This window comes from Mugil cephalus, chromosome 3 (genome assembly GCF_022458985.1).
Source record: "Mugil cephalus isolate CIBA_MC_2020 chromosome 3, CIBA_Mcephalus_1.1, whole genome shotgun sequence".
NCBI lineage: Eukaryota > Metazoa > Chordata > Actinopteri > Mugiliformes > Mugilidae > Mugil > Mugil cephalus.
The window spans coordinates 5,095,509-5,118,808 of NC_061772.1; the positions used below are offsets into that span (position 1 = coordinate 5,095,509).

At 41.2% G+C, this 23,300-nt stretch overlaps 3 protein-coding genes across 5 annotated transcripts; 1 reads left to right on the forward strand and 2 right to left on the reverse strand.

Moving 5' to 3' along the window:
• Window positions 1-4,437: 4,437 nt before the first annotated feature.
• On the forward strand, window positions 4,438-9,730 carry si:cabz01068815.1 (solute carrier family 51 subunit beta). 2 transcript variants are annotated; one of them, XM_047581511.1, is made up of 6 exons: window positions 4,438-4,550; window positions 6,663-6,704; window positions 6,794-7,168; window positions 7,414-7,539; window positions 8,963-9,053; window positions 9,143-9,730. In XM_047581511.1, exons 2-6 carry the CDS (start codon window positions 6,665-6,667, stop codon window positions 9,438-9,440), a joined length of 930 nt encoding a protein of 309 aa, XP_047437467.1. In that variant the 5' UTR covers window positions 4,438-4,550; window positions 6,663-6,664; the 3' UTR covers window positions 9,441-9,730. The 2 variants fall into 2 exon arrangements, with proteins under 2 accessions (XP_047437467.1, XP_047437468.1); XM_047581512.1 differs by lacking the exon at window positions 4,438-4,550 and adding an exon at window positions 5,388-5,477.
• A 108-nt stretch (window positions 9,731-9,838) lies between these two features.
• Window positions 9,839-17,400, reverse strand: ubap1lb (ubiquitin associated protein 1-like b). 2 transcript variants are annotated; one of them, XM_047581509.1, is made up of 6 exons: window positions 17,361-17,400; window positions 15,248-15,474; window positions 13,380-13,982; window positions 12,751-12,960; window positions 11,454-11,555; window positions 9,839-11,313 (listed from the first exon to the last, which is right to left on the reverse strand). In XM_047581509.1, the coding sequence occupies exons 2-6, from the start codon at window positions 15,353-15,355 to the stop codon at window positions 11,179-11,181; spliced, it is 1,158 nt and encodes a 385-aa protein (XP_047437465.1). In that variant the 5' UTR covers window positions 15,356-15,474; window positions 17,361-17,400; the 3' UTR covers window positions 9,839-11,178. The 2 variants fall into 2 exon arrangements, with proteins under 2 accessions (XP_047437465.1, XP_047437466.1); XM_047581510.1 differs by having other exon boundaries at window positions 15,248-15,368; window positions 17,361-17,394.
• Window positions 17,401-18,287: 887 nt separating this feature from the next.
• On the reverse strand, window positions 18,288-23,044 carry pdcd7 (programmed cell death 7). The gene is made up of 5 exons (XM_047581508.1): window positions 21,997-23,044; window positions 20,899-21,037; window positions 20,273-20,503; window positions 20,100-20,187; window positions 18,288-18,618 (listed from the first exon to the last, which is right to left on the reverse strand). Exons 1-5 carry the CDS (start codon window positions 22,921-22,923, stop codon window positions 18,477-18,479), a joined length of 1,527 nt encoding a protein of 508 aa, XP_047437464.1. The 5' UTR covers window positions 22,924-23,044; the 3' UTR covers window positions 18,288-18,476.
• Window positions 23,045-23,300: the final 256 nt, after the last annotated feature.

A 23,300-nucleotide genomic window follows, 5' to 3' on the forward strand; every position in this document is an offset into this window, starting at 1 on the left:
TCAGGCCCTGGATTCTGTGTCTAGAGACAGTTATAATTGTTATATGGAAATAAAACTAAAGCACCACTACAAACCTCAGTGCAATACTACTGACCGGTTCTGTGATAAAGTTTGCTCCGAGTTTATAACATACAACACTAAGCTTTAAAATACTGGATTTTTTTTAAAGCTTTTATTTCTGGTTGTCCTGGACTGTTCTTGCAGGACCACTCAAATAACAAGTGGCATGGTCTACATTATCACTGTTGGGAATTATCCAAACTAATGAGATATTACCAAGGAATTTGGCATGGTAAGAGAGCATCCTCAGGTTCATGGCAAAGGGACCTACATATAGGGCAGCTGGCAAACCTCAGACTGGACGTACAACTAGGCCAAAGCTATTCATGCAGAAATCAACCACATGATAATAGTCAGTGGATTGGCCCACCGTTCCAAAACTCCATTATCTGCCATTTGAATTTACTGAATTAAATGTGGTGCTTATTTAAATACTTATTTACACCTTGTCTCCGGACTTTTAGAGATTTAAATTTACAGTCAATACAGACAATAGTGTCTAGTAATTGTAACTGAAGAGGCCTTTACCAAGCTTAACACTATTTATGATGATTGAAATCAAATTCTCCAAGAGTGCTGTTGAGTACAAAAATGACATTAATGTTAGATCAGCAAATACATAGTGACTTCTTGTCTGATTACTTAAGTATGTGTAATAACAGCATCCATAAGCATAAAGATTTTTGCTGAAATACAGGAAAGAAAGGATGATGGGGTGCTGGTGACCAACCACTGCAGTTGTGAGGAAGAGACATCTGTGCTCCTTGGCAAACCATTGCTTCACACTCCCATCTACTGGCAAAAACCTGCTACGTCAGACCAGTTAGTCCCTTTCACACCCACATTTGTCATGCAGACAGACAAATATATATTTTCGGCAGGAAAAATAAAATACAGAAACCTTCTCAAATTGGTGAACACATCAAAACTAAATAAATGACATCTACAAATATGTGATCACTCTTAAATGGGCATCACACACTCGCACAAATGAGTAGTTGCGATTCTTGAAAGTGTTTGCTCTCAGATCCACTGAACCATACCCTCTAAAACTGAAGACTTGCTCCAAAAGGGAGCTGGATGTGATGTGTCTCAGGCCTCTTAGTGTTTACACACAGACATTTTTAAATGACATAGCATGCACATCACTCACTTTCCTTTGTCATAAAGTGCCAATAGAACCTTAAACTCACAAGGTGGAGTATGGTGTACTCATTGTTTGCCAACATGGCCTATGTCATTATGGAGACGTTTGAGAGCACTGAATCTGAAAGGGAAGAGTAACTGCCTGAGTCCATTCACCTGTAAAGGAGAGCATGTTTGAGGTACAGCCTCGAGAATGAGCTTTTGGGTGGTGCCGTTTTGCAAATTTTATCAGTTAATTTCTCAAATGCTCCTTCACCTGACCTTCTTGCTAACTGACACGGTAACATCAGTCCTTGTCTGGCAAGCTGGTTTAGAGTTAAACTAAACTAAACCTCAGTAGGTACAGTAGGAGCGTTTGTTGCCAACCTTTACAGCATGGCCTCCACCAATCTTACATTTAATTCTGTAGTCAGCAGGTCACCCCTGAAACCTCCCCTGACCCTTTTTTGGAAGAGGCTCTACAGTCAGACCCTGGGTATTTCAATGTAGATACATTATTCCACATGCCATCTGGTTTGTGCTTAGTGGAATCATGATTGTTTTTTCAAGGACAATGACCCCGATGACAGTCTATGGGTGATTACAACTAAAAGTGCATTTTCACTAATGCTACACAAGTACACAGCTACACTGGTATTGTACTGCAACAGAGAAAGTGGTCCAATCACGTGACAGAGAATATAAACTTCCCAAACTTCTCAGACCACTGAATGTGCTCAGTGATCTGGCATCTGGTCAGTAGTGGCAATCTTGACGGTCTCCATTCTGTAAAGGTCATTAGACCTAGAAGGAGAGTGATGGAGGGCTGCTACAAATGACCGGAGCTCCACAATCAAATGACCTGGGATGAGTTGGACCAACAAGCCAACAAACGCTCAAGACATGTAGGAACTACTGTTGGAGATGACAGGAATGAGAGAATGTGTGCAAAGCTCTCACTGAAGCAGCGAGTGCAATCTAAATCATAAAACATGATTAGTTTGTGAGCACATAAAACACGCTAATGCAATCTCGGAAACGAACTTTGACCTTACAGTAATTACTACTCTATGAATACCATTTTAGATTTTATCAGATGTTTCATTGACCATAATTCAAACATTGTGGTTGTTGTAAGTTTAAAGAGACAGACATATCTTTATTGTGTCATTGGCTCAGCTTGTAAGAATGTACAAGTTATACATAACCATCCAGGTTTTGAATGTGATGCCTTGTCAACAGTGTGGCAATCCAAATTTGATGAAGTCTTTTAAAGTGCATTTTATTGTTAGATTAGGCCATTTAAAATAAATCCAGTATTTAAACACATATTATACTCACTGACCATACACTCAATGTAGTCATCTGTACAAATGTTGTGGCAATTTTTTATGTGAAACATGGCTTTGTTCAGCTTTGTAGACCTGTATTTATGTTATATAATATACAGTATACTTTATATATTTTATACAGAAGACCAAAGTCAAGAGGTCCATGAACAGTGCAGGCTTTTGGAGAAGCTGTTAGATGAAATGCCAAATCAGAAACACATCATTGTGTTTGTGAACAGTGCATGTTTTTAGCTCCTTGCTGATATAAAGCTTGAAATATTCTTTGCGGTATGGCAGGCTGTGATATGGCAGAGGTGTCATTCAGTTTTAGGTCATACAATCTATATTTATTTTGCTCAGTAGATCTACTAAACAAAATGCATTGCATGATTTTCACCATTTAATGATATACTCTCTCTGGATGGCATTACTGTGGCCAACTTTGATTTGATCAGGATATGTCCTTTAATTCTCACATAAAGCAAGTGACCAAGAATGCTTTCTTTCACCAGTGTAATATTGTTAAAATTGTGCTCCTGATCTGCAGAGCACTGTACTACTCATGTGTGGTCCTGGTCTCATCAACCTGTCCAGTCTGTCAATGCGCCATTCTCCAAGCTGCTTATGATACCTCTTATATTCAATCATTAGCAACTAAACTACTATTGTCACTAACACATTTTTTTTTATCATCATTATCAATCTCTCATGTAGCACCAGGTATATCTAGATCAGATTCTACATGTAAGTCAGACATGTGTTTATCTCGTTCCTCCTGCTGTTCTCTTCTCCCTCTTTTTCCATCTCTACCCAGCCGGTCTCAGGCAGATGGGTCCCTCCATATAATTTGGGTTCTGCTCAAGATTTTTTCTTTTGCCTGTTAAAAGATAAGTTTTTCTTGCCACCATTGCCTTAGTCCTTGCTGGGGGTATTAGGCTGGGTTCTGTAAAGCATCTTAAGACAGTTGGTATTGTTGTTGATGTCATATGAATAAAATTGCATTCAATTCACTGTAGTCCTGTTTATCTTCTGACCTGACGTCCCGCTCCCTGAGCGGTGGCCTCACTTCATTGTCTATCTATGGCATTTGGTTGGGAAACAACATCATTGTCCTCCATGTTGTCACATTTGCTGTGCAGGAATGAATGTATCCTGCATCTTCCTCCAGATCTTCTCCCTCTGCCTCTTCCCTTCCCTACCACTCTGTTATCAAAGCAGTCCTGCAGTTTCGAGGTGACTTCCACAAACCACAACTGGACCATTCTCACTGGTGGTTTTACTCTGCAGATCCTGGGTCTGCAGGTTGGGATCAGAGTGAGTGAAATATGTTCTGGTAGTCCTAGCACATATGACTGGCAATAGAGTTCAGTTGGTGTAGACAAACAGAAAAGAAGTGCACAAGTGTTCATTTGTCAGCTTTAACTGCAAATGTCCACACTGTGGGATGAATAAAGGATTATCTTGTCTAATCTTATCTTATCAACATAGCATTCACTTGTTCTTGTATTTAAACAGAAATGAAGTTACAAAGGTTATTTACATCTCCGCACCTCTGCTATAACAATAAACTGTTAAGTGTTATAGCTCGTTGGCCCTGCTTGCAGACTGTTGACCGTGAAGTTACGTACCTTCACAAACAGAAAAGCCAAGGTTACTATGACTAAACAGTAACCAGGCATCGGGTCAAAGACCTGAAATGTTACTGTGTGAACTTTGTTTAAAGACCATGCAACGCTTTTGTTGAGACTTACTTTCCTATTAGGATGTGGAGATGGTGCAACTCAAACAAACAAACAAACAAACAAACAAACACAATGAGCTCCCAGAAATAACACTTTTAACTAATTCATTAATTTGAATGAATTTGCTTAAAATGTCACACAGTCTCAGTTTTATTACAGAAGGGAGTAATGACATGATGTGCAGACTCCTCCCTGTGAACTTTAGAAAGCTCTTCCTCGTGCAGCTTTCACTGTATTGAGCATTCGAACGCTCCCTCCTTCTCATTGCAACTAGAACCGAAACAACACAGAAGTGAGTACACTAATTAAGTTTTTCGTTTGTGTGTATGTGTGTGTGTATGTGTGCGTTTAAATCAGTAAACTCTTGTGGAGCAGTACTTCTCTGGGGTCATATTTGCAATGAGGCTTGCAGCTGATTCTTAAATTCTTATTTCACATGTGCTCAGCTCTTTTACGGGAGGGGACCGTATCTTACAGCCTGATAGGTTAGCACTGTACAGTAGAATGATGGAATAGAACAGTGCAATACGCACAGTATGAACGAGTGTTCATATGTTCTTATGTAGTAGCAGGCTGGTTTATAGAAGACACACACAGTTATCACCATGCTTATTCTTTGTCCTTTTACACTGAAAAGTGACTTTCGTGACTCACGTGACTCACATCTCTTGCCCGTGACTTTTCATTTATTTTCCTCTTGGCAAGCTGGAGCCCTTATTACTCCTTCTACCAGTGACTGTTTTACACAAAGGTTTATCAACTAAATGGCTCAGTTTCCAGAGAAAATGAATGAATAGCACAGCAGTAACTTTCCCATACCCTCAGCAATGCCACAGTGAGACACAGTCAGGAGGAACTACCGAAACCCAGGAAGTACAAAAATGACTGTGTGGGATCAAGATTTCCACAGGAAATAATAACTAATATAACTGAAAAAATATGAAATTCACAAAAACTCAACAAAATGATAAATAAATGTTACAATTTGGAAATGGATGATTACAACTAAGTGATCCAACCACGTGACATAGAATATAAACTTCTCAAACTGCATGTGTTCAGTGGTCTGACTTCTGGTCAGAAGTGGCAATCTTTACAGTCTTCATTCTGTCCTTTCCTGCAGCTGTAAATGGTGACCGCAGATGTGTTTATGAACCTCTAACCGAGCACAGCTTTGGAATATCTCAGCAGACGCAGACACACTTTGTTACCACATTTGGTGAGAGATAGCTAATTCACATACTGACTTAATAATTTATTGACACTACTTTGGAAGTCAGGAGCTCAAGTAGATGCTAGCTACACAGTTAAGCTCCTTCTCCATATCCGGCAGTTTAGGTGTAGCACAGTGTGCTCTCCATCTAGATTAAAGGGCTGTGAGCATTCAATGCTAGAACCACAGAGAAGCGATTACAGGCTCCAGTGAGTCAATAGCTGAACCTCGCTGGACGAGGTTGGTTGATTGCTGATTAGTTGAAAGGTTGGCCTGCTGCATCGATGCAGTTACTTTTCCCTTGTGGCCAGTTCCTCTCATCCCTCAGTCAGGCTCACCTCTACGCACTCATCCACTGCTTTCCTCCTTTTCAGACTGTTGGTCTCAGTCCGCCCTTTTGGGAGTCCTGATTGTCCATTAAAATCTGGTAATATCGAAAATCTGGTGCATTGACCATTGGGGCGACCATTGCTCAGTAGTTGCTGGTGTGTGAATGTGTGTCTACTTGTGTGAGCGAATTTGTAGATGCACCTGTGAATGTACCAATTAATAGACAGAAAGATGCTTTGTACAAGCAACACCATTCAGTGTGGGAATGTTAACCAGCTTGCATGCAATGAAACACGGGAGTCTAAAGCGCACCGAGCAATAAATACAAGACCATTTACAGTTTAAACTGTTAAATAGCAGCCAATCCCTGCATCAGCCCTGTCACCGAGCAGCTGTGAAGATGAAAAGAAAAGTACTGCTAGAAGGACAGTGTTACAAGGAACTGCTGGAAATAGAATGCTGAATAACATTTCTTCAAACCATTACTTCTTATAGGTTTTACTGATGTTATAATAATACATTTTCAGTCCTGATTCAGTGATTGGAATGTAACAACTTTATGGGGTTTGTCTGTGAAATGACGTCTCAGGAAAGCTATAAAACAGCATAGTTTATGCATAGCGCGAGGTTCAGTGTGAGCGAGTTTATGTGTGATGTAGTCTCTCCAATAGTCTATTTTCTTGAGTGTGGAAATATCTTTGTTGTTTAGTATGGTTTTGTTCACATTTGATCCTCATTTTGTTTTGTGTCTCTTGTCACAATATATATTTAACTACCGAAAATGTGACAAGCAAATGCTTGGAAGAAGAGAGTTGTTTCATGACGTTGTGGTTTCTAAAACGATGCTCTTTCCCTTTTCAGATATGTTTGACGTGTCAGTACTATTGCTTCTCCTTCTGACAGGTAAATTAATGGCTCATTCAGACACAGACACAGCTGATTTTTATACATTTACATCTATGACTCTAAAGCTTTCTCACTGACACTTCCAGGGGCGAGGGCATTCATGATTCAGAACGCCCACAACAACCTGTGTTTGGAGGACTCAGCAGATACAGGGAAACTCATGCTCAACGAGTGCAGCTTGGACTCAGATTCTCAGCAGTGGATGTGGACGGATCAGGGCAGGCTGATGTGTGTTGGTTCTTCCAGATGTCTGTGGGCCCAGCAGAGAGAGACACCCCAGACCAGGTCCTGTCATGGGCAAGACGACGTTGCCGAAGGCTTAATGTGGGACTATGACGGGGAGACACTGATCAGCAGAAATAAGACACTGCTGCTGTCAGTCAGAGGTCAGGATCTGGTTCTCACGCGACATGTCAAACGTTCAAAGTGGAGACTTCTGGATGAGGGAGACGAAAGACTCCGTAAGTCTCATTTAGGATTATTTAATCCTAATATTTGGATTATTTTGTTTCTATACTTCACAGTTATTCTAACACAATTAAACTGGATTAAAATGCATTCATGCACAGTAGAAAAGAGGTTTATATTAGTAACCTGTCTGTTTTACTGTCTCCATGTGGCCCAAAAGATACATAATAAATATACAGTATGTATATAAATATATCCGACAGAAAACAAAATGATGATGATGTGTTCTGCTCTTTAGGACTCAGGAGGGGATCTGATTACTCAGAGTACACAGACGAAGAAGAAGAAAAAGTGACAGAGGGACAGGGAGGCATGACAGAGGAGCAGAGAGAGTATTTGCGCTGGTACTACCGCACAGAGGATCGTAAGTGCTGCTCCTGAAAAAATACATCCTCCCAGAAGTGTTTCTCTTAATTATTTAGAACGTATCAGGATGTGCGGTTGTAGGTACAGTAGATGCCAATTATGGATGCTGTCCGACAGAGGTCATGAGTTTTTAAACCAACACTTTACCTACTTTTAAACTACACTTTTATGGTACCCATGTAAACCTATAGGTCCACACTCCCTGGACTGCTTCGAGGATTGTTGCATTTCTCTTCAATACTGACAACAGCTAAAGAAATCTCCAGTGTTGAGACTGAATACTGCCTGGGATCTGACTCTAGATGCCGCTAGCTTCAAATAAATAACTGAGTTCCCTCAGCTGTCAGAGTGTTACTTCAACTGTGGATCTTTAGCTAAGTAGATTTGCGAGTCCTTTGCTTTCTTCATCCCCGTTCCTTAACACACAAACTTAGAAGCACTCATTTTAGATTTTAGATGCATTTACCCATCCACATAACAGTAAAACTGCCTTGAACTGAAGATGATCATATGCATCTTTGACCATGTACTTATTAGTAAAACTCCCTTACAGTCAAAAGTGAACTTGTGCACCAGCCAAAATCTTTTCTACGTTGCAAAGGCAGTTGGCAGGTTTAACTTCTGAATTGGGCTCTCTTTAATAATAACAAATGTTGAGTGGTGGCAGAAACTGATAATAATGCGGACCTGAGCACAGACGGATTCAGGTTGCTGGTATTAGCAGACATCAAGGAGACAGCTCCTTTATGCTTCTTACGAGAGGTTTCTTATGGAAAACATGCTTCTATACTGTTGAGACTGAAATTGTGACCAGGAGCCTGTAGTAAGTAACACAAACTTGGCACTTTGAAGTCGCTATCCAAATGCAATAATAGTAATAATAATATGGAACCAAATTAATGTTGATCTGTTTGACAAGTGCTTTGTGAACATAATTTTCATTGACCTCTCAGCTATTATGTGTTGTGATTTGTGATATTAGAACAAAGATCAAACCCATTTTATTTAGCATTATGATCTTTTCATAGTAGATTTTTACTGAGCTCACTCCTTTAGGATTAGGTGCTCGTATTTCTGGAGCTACCATAAAGGGAATCTTCCTCTCTTCAACACAAGGGCCTCTGGTCACATGCTGCACTCCGATTCTGATAATTTTATGATATCTTAGTATACACAGTTCAAAAGTAATAAAAATTGTAGCAATATAATAAAAAAATCAGGACATCTTCCAGCAATATTGAAATTGCCCTAAAGGAGGGGGCCAACACTGTTGCTGAATCTGGTAGGAAAAAATCATTCCCTTTGGTGAGGCGTCTTCCCACTGGAGAAACCGTCCGTGTCAACCCATCTGTTAAATGGAATGAGTTATTCTCTGAGCTGTTCAGTTACTCAGTGCTTTATTCAGCTCTGTCTCGTTGCAGCCACCATATGGAAGTTCGTGCTGCTGGGACTGTCCTTTATCTGTCTTCTTGTTGGTTTTCTGCTGCTGGGAATCGGAACCGTGGCCAACAAGTATGACCTGAAGTTATACCACAATCAACATACATACCATATGTGCGAGTACGCTGAGTGACACACTTCTCCTGTCTTAATTCCAACAGGAGCAGGAAGAAGATAGCAAAGTACAAGGCAGCAGCATCTCTGGCTAAGAAAAACGAAGGTGAGGAGATGCAGGCTATTACACCGCTCAGGGACACCACCACACCCACACTTCCACGATCAGACTGGCAGCTACAAGAAAGACAGTCCTCTGTGTCCAGCAGCCCCCTCAAAGCAGGAAACATCTCAGTCACATGGAAAGATGGTAATACCTCCTACCTGTACACAGTTCCTGCAGAGGAGGAAAAACAGGAGCATGAGCAGGAAGAGGTGTCCACGTTTCAGGAGGAGGGTCAGTGACAGAGCGAAGAGTTCGTGGTGAATGAATTCATCCCATGACAACGTTTATGGTGCTCCTCTTTGCACGACAGTGCACGCAAATTAGACGAATATGATTAGCTAAACAATGCTCTCTTTCTGGTAAAATATGGACTGAATGTTTTGGATCTGGTGAACTAATATTGCTGTGGCACTGATCAAGATTAAACCACTTCTGTGTGTCACACATATGTTAACGATTGTAGTTATAGTTCCACTTTTTTGTGACATCTGCCTGAAATGTTAATACAACAGTAAATAATTTAATCACAGGACTGTGTCTCTGCTCATTTTTATGATGTGGTGTAGTAATTAGCACTGATATGACCATCAGATAATAGTAACATGATGAAACTAAAGACAAACACAAGACAGTGTGATACAAAGCAGATATATTTATTACAACTGTCCACTTGATATAAAATGAAGAAAGAATCTGCAATATCATAAAATAACATTTTCTGTAGACTTCCTAAGAACATATCAACATCAAAATGTTGAAAACAGCATTTTCTACATTTCTACTTAAGCACTAAAGCGTGTTGTCACACAAGTTCCAGTCTCAGTGTAATGAGAGGTGTCTTTCAGTGCCCCATTTGGTTTAAAATGGGATTTGTCACAGTCTGATCTGACACATGTTTATGGAAGTGTATGATGGCACGAACAAAGGAACTTTCTGGGGAAAAAGAGTTAATCATCAGGCTGGAAAAGGTTATAAAAAAACATCCTTAGAGAGTTTGGAATCTGCAAATGCACATTCAGACAGATTGTGAACAACAAAGATCACTCAAAAAGGAAGACACACCAGATATTGAAAACTGGGGTTCACTTATTGACTTATGTGAAAATCCACTGAAGTTTTAAGTCAGTTTTGTGCAGAAATGCATAAAATTCTGCAATGTACAAAGTGAAGAGCCGTCACACATGGACCTGTGAACACCAGCACCACCATGGCAGGGGTGGCTGTCGTTGACACAGAACTATGTAAGTGGAGGACTACATGATGCTAGTCAGAGGCTAATAGAGACTGGATTCTGTTACAACTATCAACACAGTAGTTAGTGAGTGCTAATGGCGCTTTACAAGTCCTGTGATGACTTCTTTTTATGTGTGATGGACTGCTATAACCTGAGCTTGAACCTCTGAGGATGACGAATGGAGGCCAAAGCCTGAGATTGGTGTTTTGAGAATGGTTTTGTCAGGACTGGATCAATACATACAGTACATGTCTGGTGAGGCTGTCTAATCCTGTCTTCCCTATGGGAAACTGCCTCAAACAGGTTCAGACTTCAATGTCCCCAGGTCTCCAGGCAGTGCTCTGCTGACTTGTTCACTCTCTGTGTTATTTACTGACAGCACATTATAGGAACATCACAGTATTTGCATAGCACAACGTTTATTTGGTAACTAATAAAACAGATAGACACATCTACGAACCACAAACCGCTGTGATGAACCAAAAAGGTCCATTCTAGTGGCTTTAATTGAATCAGTGACAACATGTTGTGGTGATGTTTCTCTTAGCCTTCAGTTTTATAATGTCTCTTTGATGGCCACTGCTCCTTTAACTGGAAAGAAATCTTTAATTTCTTTAAGGACCATCAGTTCACAATTACTACAACTACTCATTTCATTTAGACTCACACAGACAGCATGAGTTCAATCAACATTAACATGTTTCTTTGTTCACTCTATTCAGCACGTGTGTGTTGATGCAGTGTTAGGCCGCACGCATCATTAGCTCTTCAAGAGCCCGTTCTCTGTGGTTCTCATGGACAAGCAGCACTTCTTTGATGGCATTCTGCTGGAAGCCCATCTCATTGAACTGCCTCAGTAGCTGAAGGAACTCCTCCGCCTCAAGAGGGAAAAACAAAAGACGTGATGCTTCACTACATTTAATGCTTTATCAGGAGAAAAGAGTCGAATTGTCTCTGAGAAGACTAAAGACTTGTGATGCTGTATCTGTATCTCTCCATCTCTTTCTGCATGTCTTACCTTTGTTTCACAGTTTTGAAACATCTCCAGGGCTTCTTCCACCTGAGCCATGTCATAACCCAGCTGACATAGGTGTTCACACGCAACCAGGTAACTCACGATCTGCAGACACACAAAACACATTATTAAGTAAGTACAGGAACAGAAGCTGAAAGCTATCTCCTTTCTGAGTTAGTCTAAAGGAAGAAACAAAACAACCCAACTTATTGAAGGTAATAATAATCCAAACAAATTAATTCGCTCTGCAGTGAACCATAGCCAGTGACATAATGAATCTAAAGGTTCAGCAATTTTACATGCGTGCATGTCTTTAGCTAATTGATATAAAGAGCAGGCAACTGGTAGCTGGAAGCGACAGGTGATCTTTCCACAGGGTTATAGCTTCATTTCAGCTTTGCTTTCATAATGATCCACTCTCCTTTATACGTTATTTCATTCTGCTTCTCAGGAATACACTAAACTTTATAGTTGAGGATCTGAGGAGAATCTTGCATTTTCTCTTGCAGAAATCAGTTCAGTGAAACACAGGGCATACAGTGATACACTCTGCAAGGCAGTGGTTCTTATCATAGTGATTAAACAGCTGAAAGATCAGCGTGTTTATTGACAACGAGGGAACGACAGATAATGGACTTGCCACTTACTCGGGATAAATGCTGTCATGCACTTTAAGACCTCAGAAGTATTTAACCAAGCCAACTATATGTAATTATATATAAATATATATAAAGATTTTAATATGAACTGAAGTGAAGAGCTGTTTGACGGCATTCAGATGTGACATAGTTACAGTCAAACTGAGTTAGCGTTGAGTTAGCTACATTAGTGTGTCCGTGCATGTCTCGCTTCTTCTTCTAATGTGAACTGTTCTGCACCGTTTCCCATCAACCCTGCGCTGTAGTTTGAGATATATTATGCAATTCTTTGTGGTGGGAGTGTAAAGCAGACCTAGCTCTGGGAGTAAGTTTATTTTTACTGTAGCTTACGGTGGCTTAGCACAGTGTTTCATCCCGTTAGGGTGTGTGGTGTTTTGTTCCTATTTTTAGAGTGCTGTGTTTGTTTTAAAACAGTTTTTGACCAAAAACACTAAGTGCAATTGTGATTTGTTTTTTGGCATCACAGTGGGAATAACTGCTAAAATTACCAAGCAGGGGGACTTCTACCTTGTGTTTACTAACTGCTAAGACAGTTAATAATAGCACCAGACAAAATAACCCAGTGTACTCACTTGACGAAACACTAAAGTTGATTGCATGTCTGCCAGAAATGTTTGCTCTTAGTTGGATACTGCACTGACCTGGTCGGGGCGCTGGTGACCTGTCCTCTGCAGGGCAGTGATGGCGGTGTATAGGGGGTAGCCCTGAGAAGTGATGGCCCTCAGCAAGTCTCTCTCCTCAGGGCTCAGAAGTGACAGGAGCTCTGCTGAAGAGTCAGAACCAGAGAAGGGAAGACCCCGTGGAGGTAAAGTGGCAGGAGGGTTTCTATAGACATCGGGTTTGAGGCGCATCTATAAAGGTTAAAACAAACAAACAAACAAACAAACAAAAAAACAACACTGTTGTGAGTACAGTGTAGGATTATGAAAAGTAACAAGGACAGATGGATGGAAAACAGAGGTTTTCCATCCATGTGACTTTTTAAGTTCTATATGACAGGTGGTTTAGGTTTTTATTTGTAAAAGTCATAACAATGAAAAATGTATCAGTCTTTACTGAATATGGATCACTTACAGTAGGGTGGTCAGTTGTACTGTAATAAATGTGTGGGGCAATACACTTTGAAATATTTTGCAATTAAAATTACCAAAAAGCACACGAATAGTGATTTTTTATTTATTTAATCAGCTTAAAGATGACCTGCATGTCCTGCTAATTAAAATAAGACAATTGCAATATGTTTCCACAAATGCGCCTGGTTGTCTCTTACCGTAGGTGATGTGTTGTGGTTGCTGATGGTGAGGAACCTGTCAACTGTATTGGCTCTGGTGGGAGAGGCCTTGGTGTTGAGGGATCTGGGTGACGAAGGGTTCTGGGGCTTGTTGTTTGTGTTGGGATTGAGCTGTGTGGGTGTGTCCAGCACTGAGAGGGAACACTGACGCAGGTTCTTCCTGCGCTGGTGTGGCAGACTGCTTAGACAGGCTGGGGGGTTGAGCAAGTCGGGGACGAAGGCTCTCTGCACTCTCTTCTGCTTACATGGAGCGTCAGAACGTTTCTCCCCTGATAAAGCTTTCGCTGACACACACATTTTGGCTTTCTGTGCAGCACGCTCTCCTTCCTCCTCGGAGTCTGAGATGGTAAACTTGGCGCGTAAGACAGTGGGGTTGAGGCTGTGGGAGCGCTGCCGAGGGTTGGGCTCCCAGAAGTCAGAGCTGTGGCGGCTGGCTAGGCGGCTTTGCTGTGGGCTTCTGAACATCATCCAATATGGCGGACAAGATGGCTGCAGTCCTGACGAAGAGGACGCGGGCTCCGGCCGGTTGCTGAAGCCGCTCTGAAGCCCAGTTAGCACCCAGTGCTCTAAACTGAAAACATACTGTCACATCAACCAAACAGCATGTTAGTCACAAAAATAAGCACTCTTTATTATTCTAAAATTACTTTAATTTGTCAAGCTATATTAGCATGCAGGAATATTGATAGGTCTAATAAATGTCTGGAACGCTGGATTTGAAGCCTAACTCTGTGCGATGGAAAACAAGTAGTAGCCAGTCATACATGGATTTGGGTCAAACCAACCTAGTCTAGTTCCCAGGGAGCTCCAGAGTGTTATTTGCATTGGCAGTAATGAAACCCAGTTAAACTACAATAGATCACCAAAAGTAATCTGAAATCAACTTGTAACTTTGCCAGAACCATTTTGGACCTCTGCTAGATCTGATGACATCTTTCCATAGCTGTCTGGGTGGTATCTATCACACAGTCTGACCTTTATAGATGATTGGAAAACTTTGGGAAAAGCTGATGAGGAGAGGTAGCATTCATCACACTTTGGCAGGTGAAGCTCTTACAACTACAAATCTGGGCAATTTTATTAGTCATCCCAAACCATGGCAACCAAGAGGTGAGGCCAGCAGGCAGAACTGTTCCCTGCTGTAGCAAGATATAGTCCTTATCAAAATATGAATCTGGTAACATGCCATTGGAATTTCTCATCTCATCTCATCTCCTAGTACTGCTTAATCCTCACTAGGGTTGAGGGGGTTGCTAGAGCAATGAGAGGTGGGGTACACCCTGGACAGGTCGCCAGTCTATCACAGGACAAACCAAACACAGAGACAAACAACCATTCGCACTCACACCCAGGATCAATTTGTTGTCACCAATCAGCCTAACGAGCATGTCTTTGGATGGTGGGAGGAAGCCGGAGTACCCGGAGAAAAACCACAGGGCACACAGGGAGAACATGCAAACTCCACCCAGAAAGTTCCCGAGCTAGACTTGAACCCGGACCATATGGATTACATTATTAGCTATTATCAGAGCCAACTTACCTCTATACAAAAAAATTGTGGGCGCGGAAAATTTGGATTGGCCAAACTCAGTAGAGGCTCTGTAGGTCATGTTTATCACTGAGCAAGACTCATGAACACAGGGGTATGAATGTGTGTATGCTTGTGTGGACCAGTGGTAGGTATGTTATTGTAACTGTAAAGCATTTTAAGTACCAAGAGAACCAAACCTCAAACAACCCTAACAAATGATAATGATACAAACTGTTATCAGAAGGTACAAGAAAAAGGAGCAAGTACACTATACATAGAATAGTATAGACATAGACAGAGAGGAAAACACACTGACCTCTGTTTCTCTGAGTACAGTGAGGTAATCAGGTAGAGTCACTTTGATGTCATCTTTGACTTGTTGTACGGCAGCAGCCTCAGGCATCTTCAGAGGGACACCATCCATACCGCACCGGACACTGAGAGACACAGATCAGCTGTAGTGTTCAGGGAGCACTGGTACAGAGTCTCTCAAGCTGGATGTCTTGACCACAACAAGCTAGTCAGTGGGCCACAACAAAAGGTCTGTATTTAGAACAAAAACATGAAATATTCAATTCAATTGATTTAAAATATTTTGTGTACTAACTCATTAAATTAGCAGTAAAACATTGCAGATTACTGCTCAGTGATGATCACATTCACGTTCACACTGTAGTTGAATAAATTGAGTCACATCACCTTCACTAAAGTCTGACATCTATTTTTTTTATTTTTTTTATTGGGACCCTTCTCACAGTGAAAATTTATGATCCCATGAGTTGGACCCATTTGGCCTCATTGAGGAGTTTCAGCTTGTGGTTTGGTTGCACTCATCAAGATCTGTATTACTGGAAGGCTGTAGCTGACTCAAAGTCTTTGTTCAGTTGATGGTATACATATTTGATGTAATTTACTGTGCAGTATAATGATCAAATGATGCAGATCTGTGTAGTAAACATTATCATGTTACAAATGACCTACGGCAGGGCTGACAAACTCATCAGCCCAACAAAAGAATAATAACCCAGTGACAACAACTCTCTTTTCCATTTGTTTTAGAGCAAAGAAGAAAAAGTATGAAATGTATGCTTGTTTACATCTGATAAACTATCCTTTAAAAATAATAAATAAATAATAGCCAGGTTAGATCCTCTGGAGGGTCACTTTTGGCCTGCGGGCCATATGTTTGACACCAGTGACGAACGGTGAACAAAGCAGCCTCACTGAAAGCGTTCAGTATGTCTTTAACAAGGTTCTCGCAGATACATTTTTCCTTTTTTAAAATATTATTTATTTCCACACTTATTTCCTTCTTCAACAATTTTTTTTTCATTTTTGTCACAAATGATGGAAGCACAGATCAAAAACATCTCTAATGTATTTATGAATTCATTTATTGCACCCTTTATTTCTTCTTTGTTCTAAGAAATTGTGTGATTTAATTTTGTACAGAGACGTGCTGAGTAGAGTTGTAGTTCTGAAGCCTGACTTGTCAAATAAACAACAAGGGGTTGTGATGAATAATTGTCTTGCTTGTGTTGCAATTGCAATTGTAAATGTTTACAGCTGGAGTGACCACTAAGAACCGGCTCACACCCTCTGCATCTCAGCTAAATACATGGATGAAAATATCTAAGTGTCCTCCAGGTGAATGAAAGTGAGAAAAGCAATTAAGGATTACAGTCCGCATAATACTATCTGCTTCAAGCCTTTATCTAATTTGTGGAGTGCCTTACACAACTAAGACTGAACCATGTGCAAGGAAAGGAAAAGAGGAAACAACAAGGCAGCATGTTACACTCACTATGGGACAAGTGAGCTTGTCTTCTCCAGTCAGTGACACTGTGGAGTCATTATCCATCTCATTGTTACAATGTAAAATGAGGCTTTACTTTGCTCAAGTTCAGATGAGTGAACAGATTGCTTCTGTCTACGTAGTAATGTCAGTTTGTTTAGTATTGGTCCCTGCTGTTCAGTCAAAGTTAATCAGACAGAAACACCAAAACACCGAGCAGACAGATGGTCTCCAGGATGTCCAGCGGCACTGAGTAGATGCTCCCTAAGCTGATCGTGGTGTTAGGTGTGTGCTTAGATGCTAATGCTACTGGACAAAAGTCACCAAATGCATATGACTAGATTATTAGTTTGCAACATACTTTTGACATTATTGTTAAACCTGTTAGAAAATGTTGCCTGGTAAAAATTCTGGTGTCTCATCTGAAATTTCCCATTTACGAGTTTAGTAGAAGACTGATGAACTGGTGAATATTCACAGTATCTTTGCACAAACATCCTATTTTTATAGATTAATATAATAATAATAAATATAATTGTGTGTTCTAAATAAAATGAACATGTGTAACACTCACTTGTCTGTCAACCACACGGATGTATTTTCCTATTTAGATTAGAAGAATAAAAGCTCCTACCTGTGAGTTGTTGTGGATTTCCAGTCGGACTGTGTGTGTGCAGATCGGAGATTGAAGCGTCACGCCGTAGGTCTGGCTAGAGAACCACCTGGAACCCTAATCCACTTACCTCCAGTAACTCCCATCAGCTGACTTACTGCCCACACAGTCAACACACACATCAACATGGAAAGTAAAAGCATCACACATTTTTACAGCAGTAAAGACAGACAATTACAGCATCATAACCCCCATGATGGCTTTTCATCGGATGCCTGTGTGCTGGTCTCAGCGGTTATAGTTATGAACCCTGAGGGAACCATCACATTACACTGAAGCTCGCTTGGCACTGCAGTGTGGCAGGTTGTTTTCAGTGGGTGTAAACGATTGAAGATTGTAGTCCAGATTGTGCACCAGGCCTTGGAAAGTCATTGAACTCAAGTACTTAAAGCTGCTGTAATCTGTGTATTTATATTCATGGATCCAAGTGATTGTGATTTGTTTCCTAGTTAAAGCTTGGCTGTGTCTTCCAGCACCAAAAGGCAGTTGTGTTTCACATTTAAAATGTGTAAAAAGTCACTGTGCACCACCTGGTCAGCAGTAAGCAGCACACAGATACTGTTAGAGATGAGCTGTGCAACACAATGGAACGTATGGTGGAGGCCAAAGAAATGAATGGCTTTTATTCAAATGATGATTGTGTTTGCTCTATGGCTACTGTACGTGGAGATAAAAGCTTTTGTTGATTCTTTACAGTAATCAGCTTTGTCGTATGTTGGGTGTGTTTACAGACTCATGCTCGTCATGATTAGCGTCACTGCAGGTAAGATACCCAACACACTGCCATGGAGAACGCTCATAAAAACTAGTAATATTCACTCAATAGTTGACAATAAAATGTTTAATAAACCTGGTGTTTGTTTTATCTTATCAGAGAAGGACGTCACATTATTTTAATAAAAAGTCATTTTATTGTTCAAATTATAAATACATTTCACAGTCAGTAGAAACATCAAAAACAATCATTATTCCATTCCACTAACCACTTGTTTTGGTCATCTCAAGCTGTGCTTACACACTGTGTGCACATAGGAGGCTCTGAGTGGCAGCTTTAACTGTCTAGACAGCACAGATGAGTCAAGGACCATCATGATCGCTTTCAGTCTGCACGGCAGACGCCCAGGCCTGGTCGGATGGGGGGGCTGGCAGGATCCAGTTCTGAGGTATAAAGGAGCCATCAGGGTGATCTGCTGAAACCACGAACATGTCCCACTCTCTCCTGAAACAAAACAGTTTCATTCAGGAAGCTTCTCAATGGAGACAATAAATGGCAAATAAAAGCTGTAAACACTGGTGAACAGTATGTGTGACTTCCAGGCGTCAGAAACTGGCAGTCACAAAATATCAGATGCTACTTCAATGCACAATTTATAGCACCACAGGACACTGACTGTGTAGCTACGACGTGAACCTCTCTAGAAATGGAACTACGTGCTGTGAAGATGTGGACTGTAACGGCTGTGATTGGTAAATCATATATTAAATGTGGATGTCTGCCATGACACATTCATCGTGACATGATACTGTGATTCTGTAACACATTCAGAGTCCAAAGCTCCGTAAAATTCAAATATTTGAAAAGAGACCATCCCTGAACAGACTGACACTGGGATATTTACTAATAGTACATCTTCCAAATACCGTCGCCTATTCAGTCCATTTACAAGCATTGTACATTATGGAACTCCTCCTTGAGAATTAACCTAATAAACTTCACATTGTAGCGCAACTGTTATCAAAAGCTTTTGTAAAAGTTATGCAACATGACCATCGTGCCCATTCAGAGTAAGGTGTTTTTTGAAATTGCCATTAAAACATCAGTAGCATCTGAAAGTACTGCAATCCCTGTGGGGGGGGGTTAAAGTGAGACACAACTAAAGTGCAGCCAGGCAGTGGGTGTGAGGGCCGGTTCATTGCTGCTTACAGCTTTAATCTATATTTGGACTCCTTCTCTCTTATAGATCTTTCTGAGGCTCCTTTAGGAAATACTATTAGGAAGCACTGCATAATCATTCACTGCTATGTAGATCAGACATAAGGACTTGGATGACCTGTTACTTTCTGCCCTCATTGTTTTTATTCCTAAACTCCTCATAGATTCACTATGTAGTCATTTAGTTTGTGGATGGTGTTACCCTGGCTTTGAGTAGAACTGTGAGAAACCTTGGGATTATTTATATTTATTCCAAAAGCCTCAAAAGTAGAAAGGCCCAATTAGAATTTGTCCCAAAAAACAAACAAACAAACAAAAAAAAACACATTTGAAAGAGCAGATGAAATTACGAGCAACCTGTTAAAAAATGACAGGAAGAAAAAAGTATGGAGAAAGCTTTGGATTAGGAATCAAGGCTTTTCTGAACAGTATTAAAACGGACATTCTATTTATGATTACGTTCATTTATGCAACTAAAATGTACACTTGTGTGGATGCGTGTTGGTAATATTTGCCGTCTTTCACTAAATGAGGAGAAGTACTAAAAACGTAAGTCAATTCATGTGTGTGTTGTTTTTTCAGAAAGAGCTCTGTCTTATGCAGGAGCCTGTGTGGAAAATACAGTATGTGAAAGCAAATGGAAATAAATAACATGAATAAATCATGAAAATCATAATAATTAATTTTTAATCAATCATGAATATTTATCTGAGTCTGTGTGTGAAGTCATTGTTGTATGACAACCTGACGTGAAGATGAAGACCAACCTGATTTGTATCAAAGCATGCAGGGAATGTTCAGCCTGGCTGTAATACTGAATGAACGGCTGCAAGACACTGTCCCTGGGAAGCTCCTCTGTGGAACACACCGAGAAACACATGATCAGCTACATTATAAAACACACCAGACGGTGATTCGTTCCCACCAGACAAACTCTCACCTCCAAACAGCATAGAGTTCACTCTGTGTTTCCTGTGCAAATGTCTCTCTTTCTCCTTCTTCATCCGTCTCTCGCGCTCTCTCCTCCTCTCTTCCTCTTGCTCTCCTTCCAGCATCACCATCAGAGCTTTCTCCTCTGCCGAGTAAACCGCCATCCTCTTCTTTATCACATAGCCCATGTGCTCCAGTCTGCTGCTGAATACCTGGTTGAACTGCTGCTCAGTGTCGATACCTGACACACACACACACACACACACACACACACACACACAGACACACACACACACACGCATAAAGGGTTAATGATTGTAGACAAAACAGTTTCACAAAAGATTTATAACTTATAACTAAAGATTCATAACTGTACCATATACAGTATGTAATAGTAATCTTAAGACATTTTGAATAAAAAGGTGAAGACCTTCTGGCAATATAGAAGCACTTCTCTAAAAGTATTGGCATGTTTTCTTTATAACCAATACACTGATCACAACCTGTTCCACCACAGTGACACAGCCTGGGAAGATTTCCTAAAACAATGCAGCTGAATATTGTCATCTAATCTTGTTTACGTCGACTTCCACTGAAAACGGGGGGTGTGGAGCTAAATAAATAGTGACCTCTCACCTTTCCTGGATGCTGCCTCTTTCCTCAGCCTGCGCAGCTTCTCCAAAGATTTCAGGACATCTTCCATCCTCTTCATGTCCGCCTGCTTCTTCCTCACCTCACACAGAACAGAGTCTGCAGCCAGCTTCAGCTCCCGCTCCTGATTCACAAACACAGATGATACTACGCCTTATGATCTCATCATCGTCCGTCTGTGGTTCTATCCTCAACTTTGACCACAGTGATTTATGTTTTTAATAAAGGGGATGTTTCCATTTCACGCTCTGGGTTCTGGAAAGCATCTTGACACAATTTTGTTGTATCTAGACATGAAATCCTGTCCTGTTGTCCACATCCATCTTGAATCATGTCCTGCTAAGTCGCTAATGATGTACATGACACAGAAAAACAGAGCTTCGGTCCATTTGTAATTATCTAAACATCATGTGGACAAACCAGAAGACTATGCCAGAAGAAAATGTTTTGTGAACAGATGAGACCAAAGTAGAATTGTTTGGTTTAAATTAGAGGCTCATGTCAGAGAGAAAACAACACTGTACTCCAGCACCAGAACCTCATCCCGTCTGAGAAACATGGGGCTGGTAATGTCCAGGATGACTTGCCATCATTGATGGACCAATATACCAGCAAATTTTAAAAGAAAATGTCCGAACACCTGCCTGTGAGATGAATCTTAAGAGAAACTGAAACAAGCAGATCATGTGAGATAACCCATCAACATCTCAGAAGTGAAGTGGTTCTGTTCTAAGGAATGAACTAATATTTCTCCCAGTCTCTATAGACCATTGATCAACTGTAACTGGAAATGTTCATCTGTCATTATAACCGCTGTTATAAGTTGTGTCAGACGTCCAAAACAAGGCTTCACTTCCTTTTGCAACTGACTGATCTGTACAAATAAATTACTTTCCTGAATAAACAAACGTGTGTGAAAATGCACTGATCTTCTACTGATCTTGTGCAAGGCACTGAACCCCAAGTTGCTGTGAGATGTGTCATTGTAACTGTAAAAGCCTCTACAGTTCACCAGAGCTATATAATCACAAGATCACTTCAACTCCACTGCAGCAATGGATCCTCTGCTGACAAAGTCCTTACCTTCTTCTTGTCCTCCACTTGCTGTATTTGCTTCATCATCCATTTATCTATAGCGGCCTCTTTCACAGAACGGCGGTCCTTGGCCTGCTGCTCCTCCATCTGCAGCTTTTTCCTGGCCCTCTCTCTCAGGGCTCTTCTCCGAGCAAAACGAGACGCGTCAGCTTTCAGTTGATCTAAACATTGGTCGTCACTGAGGAGTTTCCCTTCGTCACATATTTCTTTCATCACGTTTAAAGTCGTGGAATAGGATTCGCTCCACACAGTGACATCGTGCAGGTTGTGTTTCAGGCTTTCACAGGACTCTTCCATCAGTGAGACTAGTTGAGATAGCCGGTACAGTGTCTTTCTGACTGGAGGGACTGAGCTGAGGCGCGTCTGCTGCTGCTGCTGGGTCTTTGGAACCCTGGACTTTTTACTTCTGTTCTGCAAAAAGCCTCTGAGCCACTGTGTGTCCTGCATCCTCTGCAGGGCTCGCTCATCTCCCGGCTGTGTCTTAGCTAGACTCCTGTCACGGCCAGGCTCGAAATCATACCGAGGGGGCTGAGGACCCGCTCTGAACGGCTGGGAGAAGGTCTGACTCGAAGGGGGTCTGGAGCTACGGTATGCGTTCATCTGAGGGGGTGCCATGCTCAAGGGCCCAGGCGGTGGGTAGCTGAAAGGAGGCGGGGGGATGGAGTAGTCGAATCCATACGGGAGGGCGTAGCGAGGCCCTCCGGGGCCAGCTGCTCCGGGTGAATCGTACGAGTAACCGTCATGAGCCGGGGGTGTAGGTTCCCACGGTAGGAGACTGTGGTCCGGGGGCGGAGGTCCATGCAACCCGCTACTCGTCGGCTGTCTGTTAGCGATATACGGCGTCTGCATATTACTACCATCGTAGATAGGGGGCTGTTGATTTCCTGACTGGGCGTACTGATACGTCCTGTCCATGTCGGAAGCATTAACTAATTCAAAAGTTACTCTAAATACTCTCTTTCACATCTCAGCAACAGCAGCCATGTTTACGTCTTCTTCTGGTCTTCATTCTTCTTCTTTTGTTTTTTAACGGTGGTTGGCCGGTTCCCCCTAAGTGCTCCCCCTGTTGGCTGACTACAATATAGGTCAAAAACCCCTCATCCACGTTAGTGGATACGAGAAGAGATACAAGATTTTTATCGTCACATGCACAGTTATACACAACACAATGCAAAGTAAAATGAATTATTGTAGTGCACTGCAGTCAGTAGTAAAAAAAAAAACTACTACAGTAAAAACAATAGGCTAGTACGTCCACACAGCATACAAGATAGAACATGTATCAATGTATA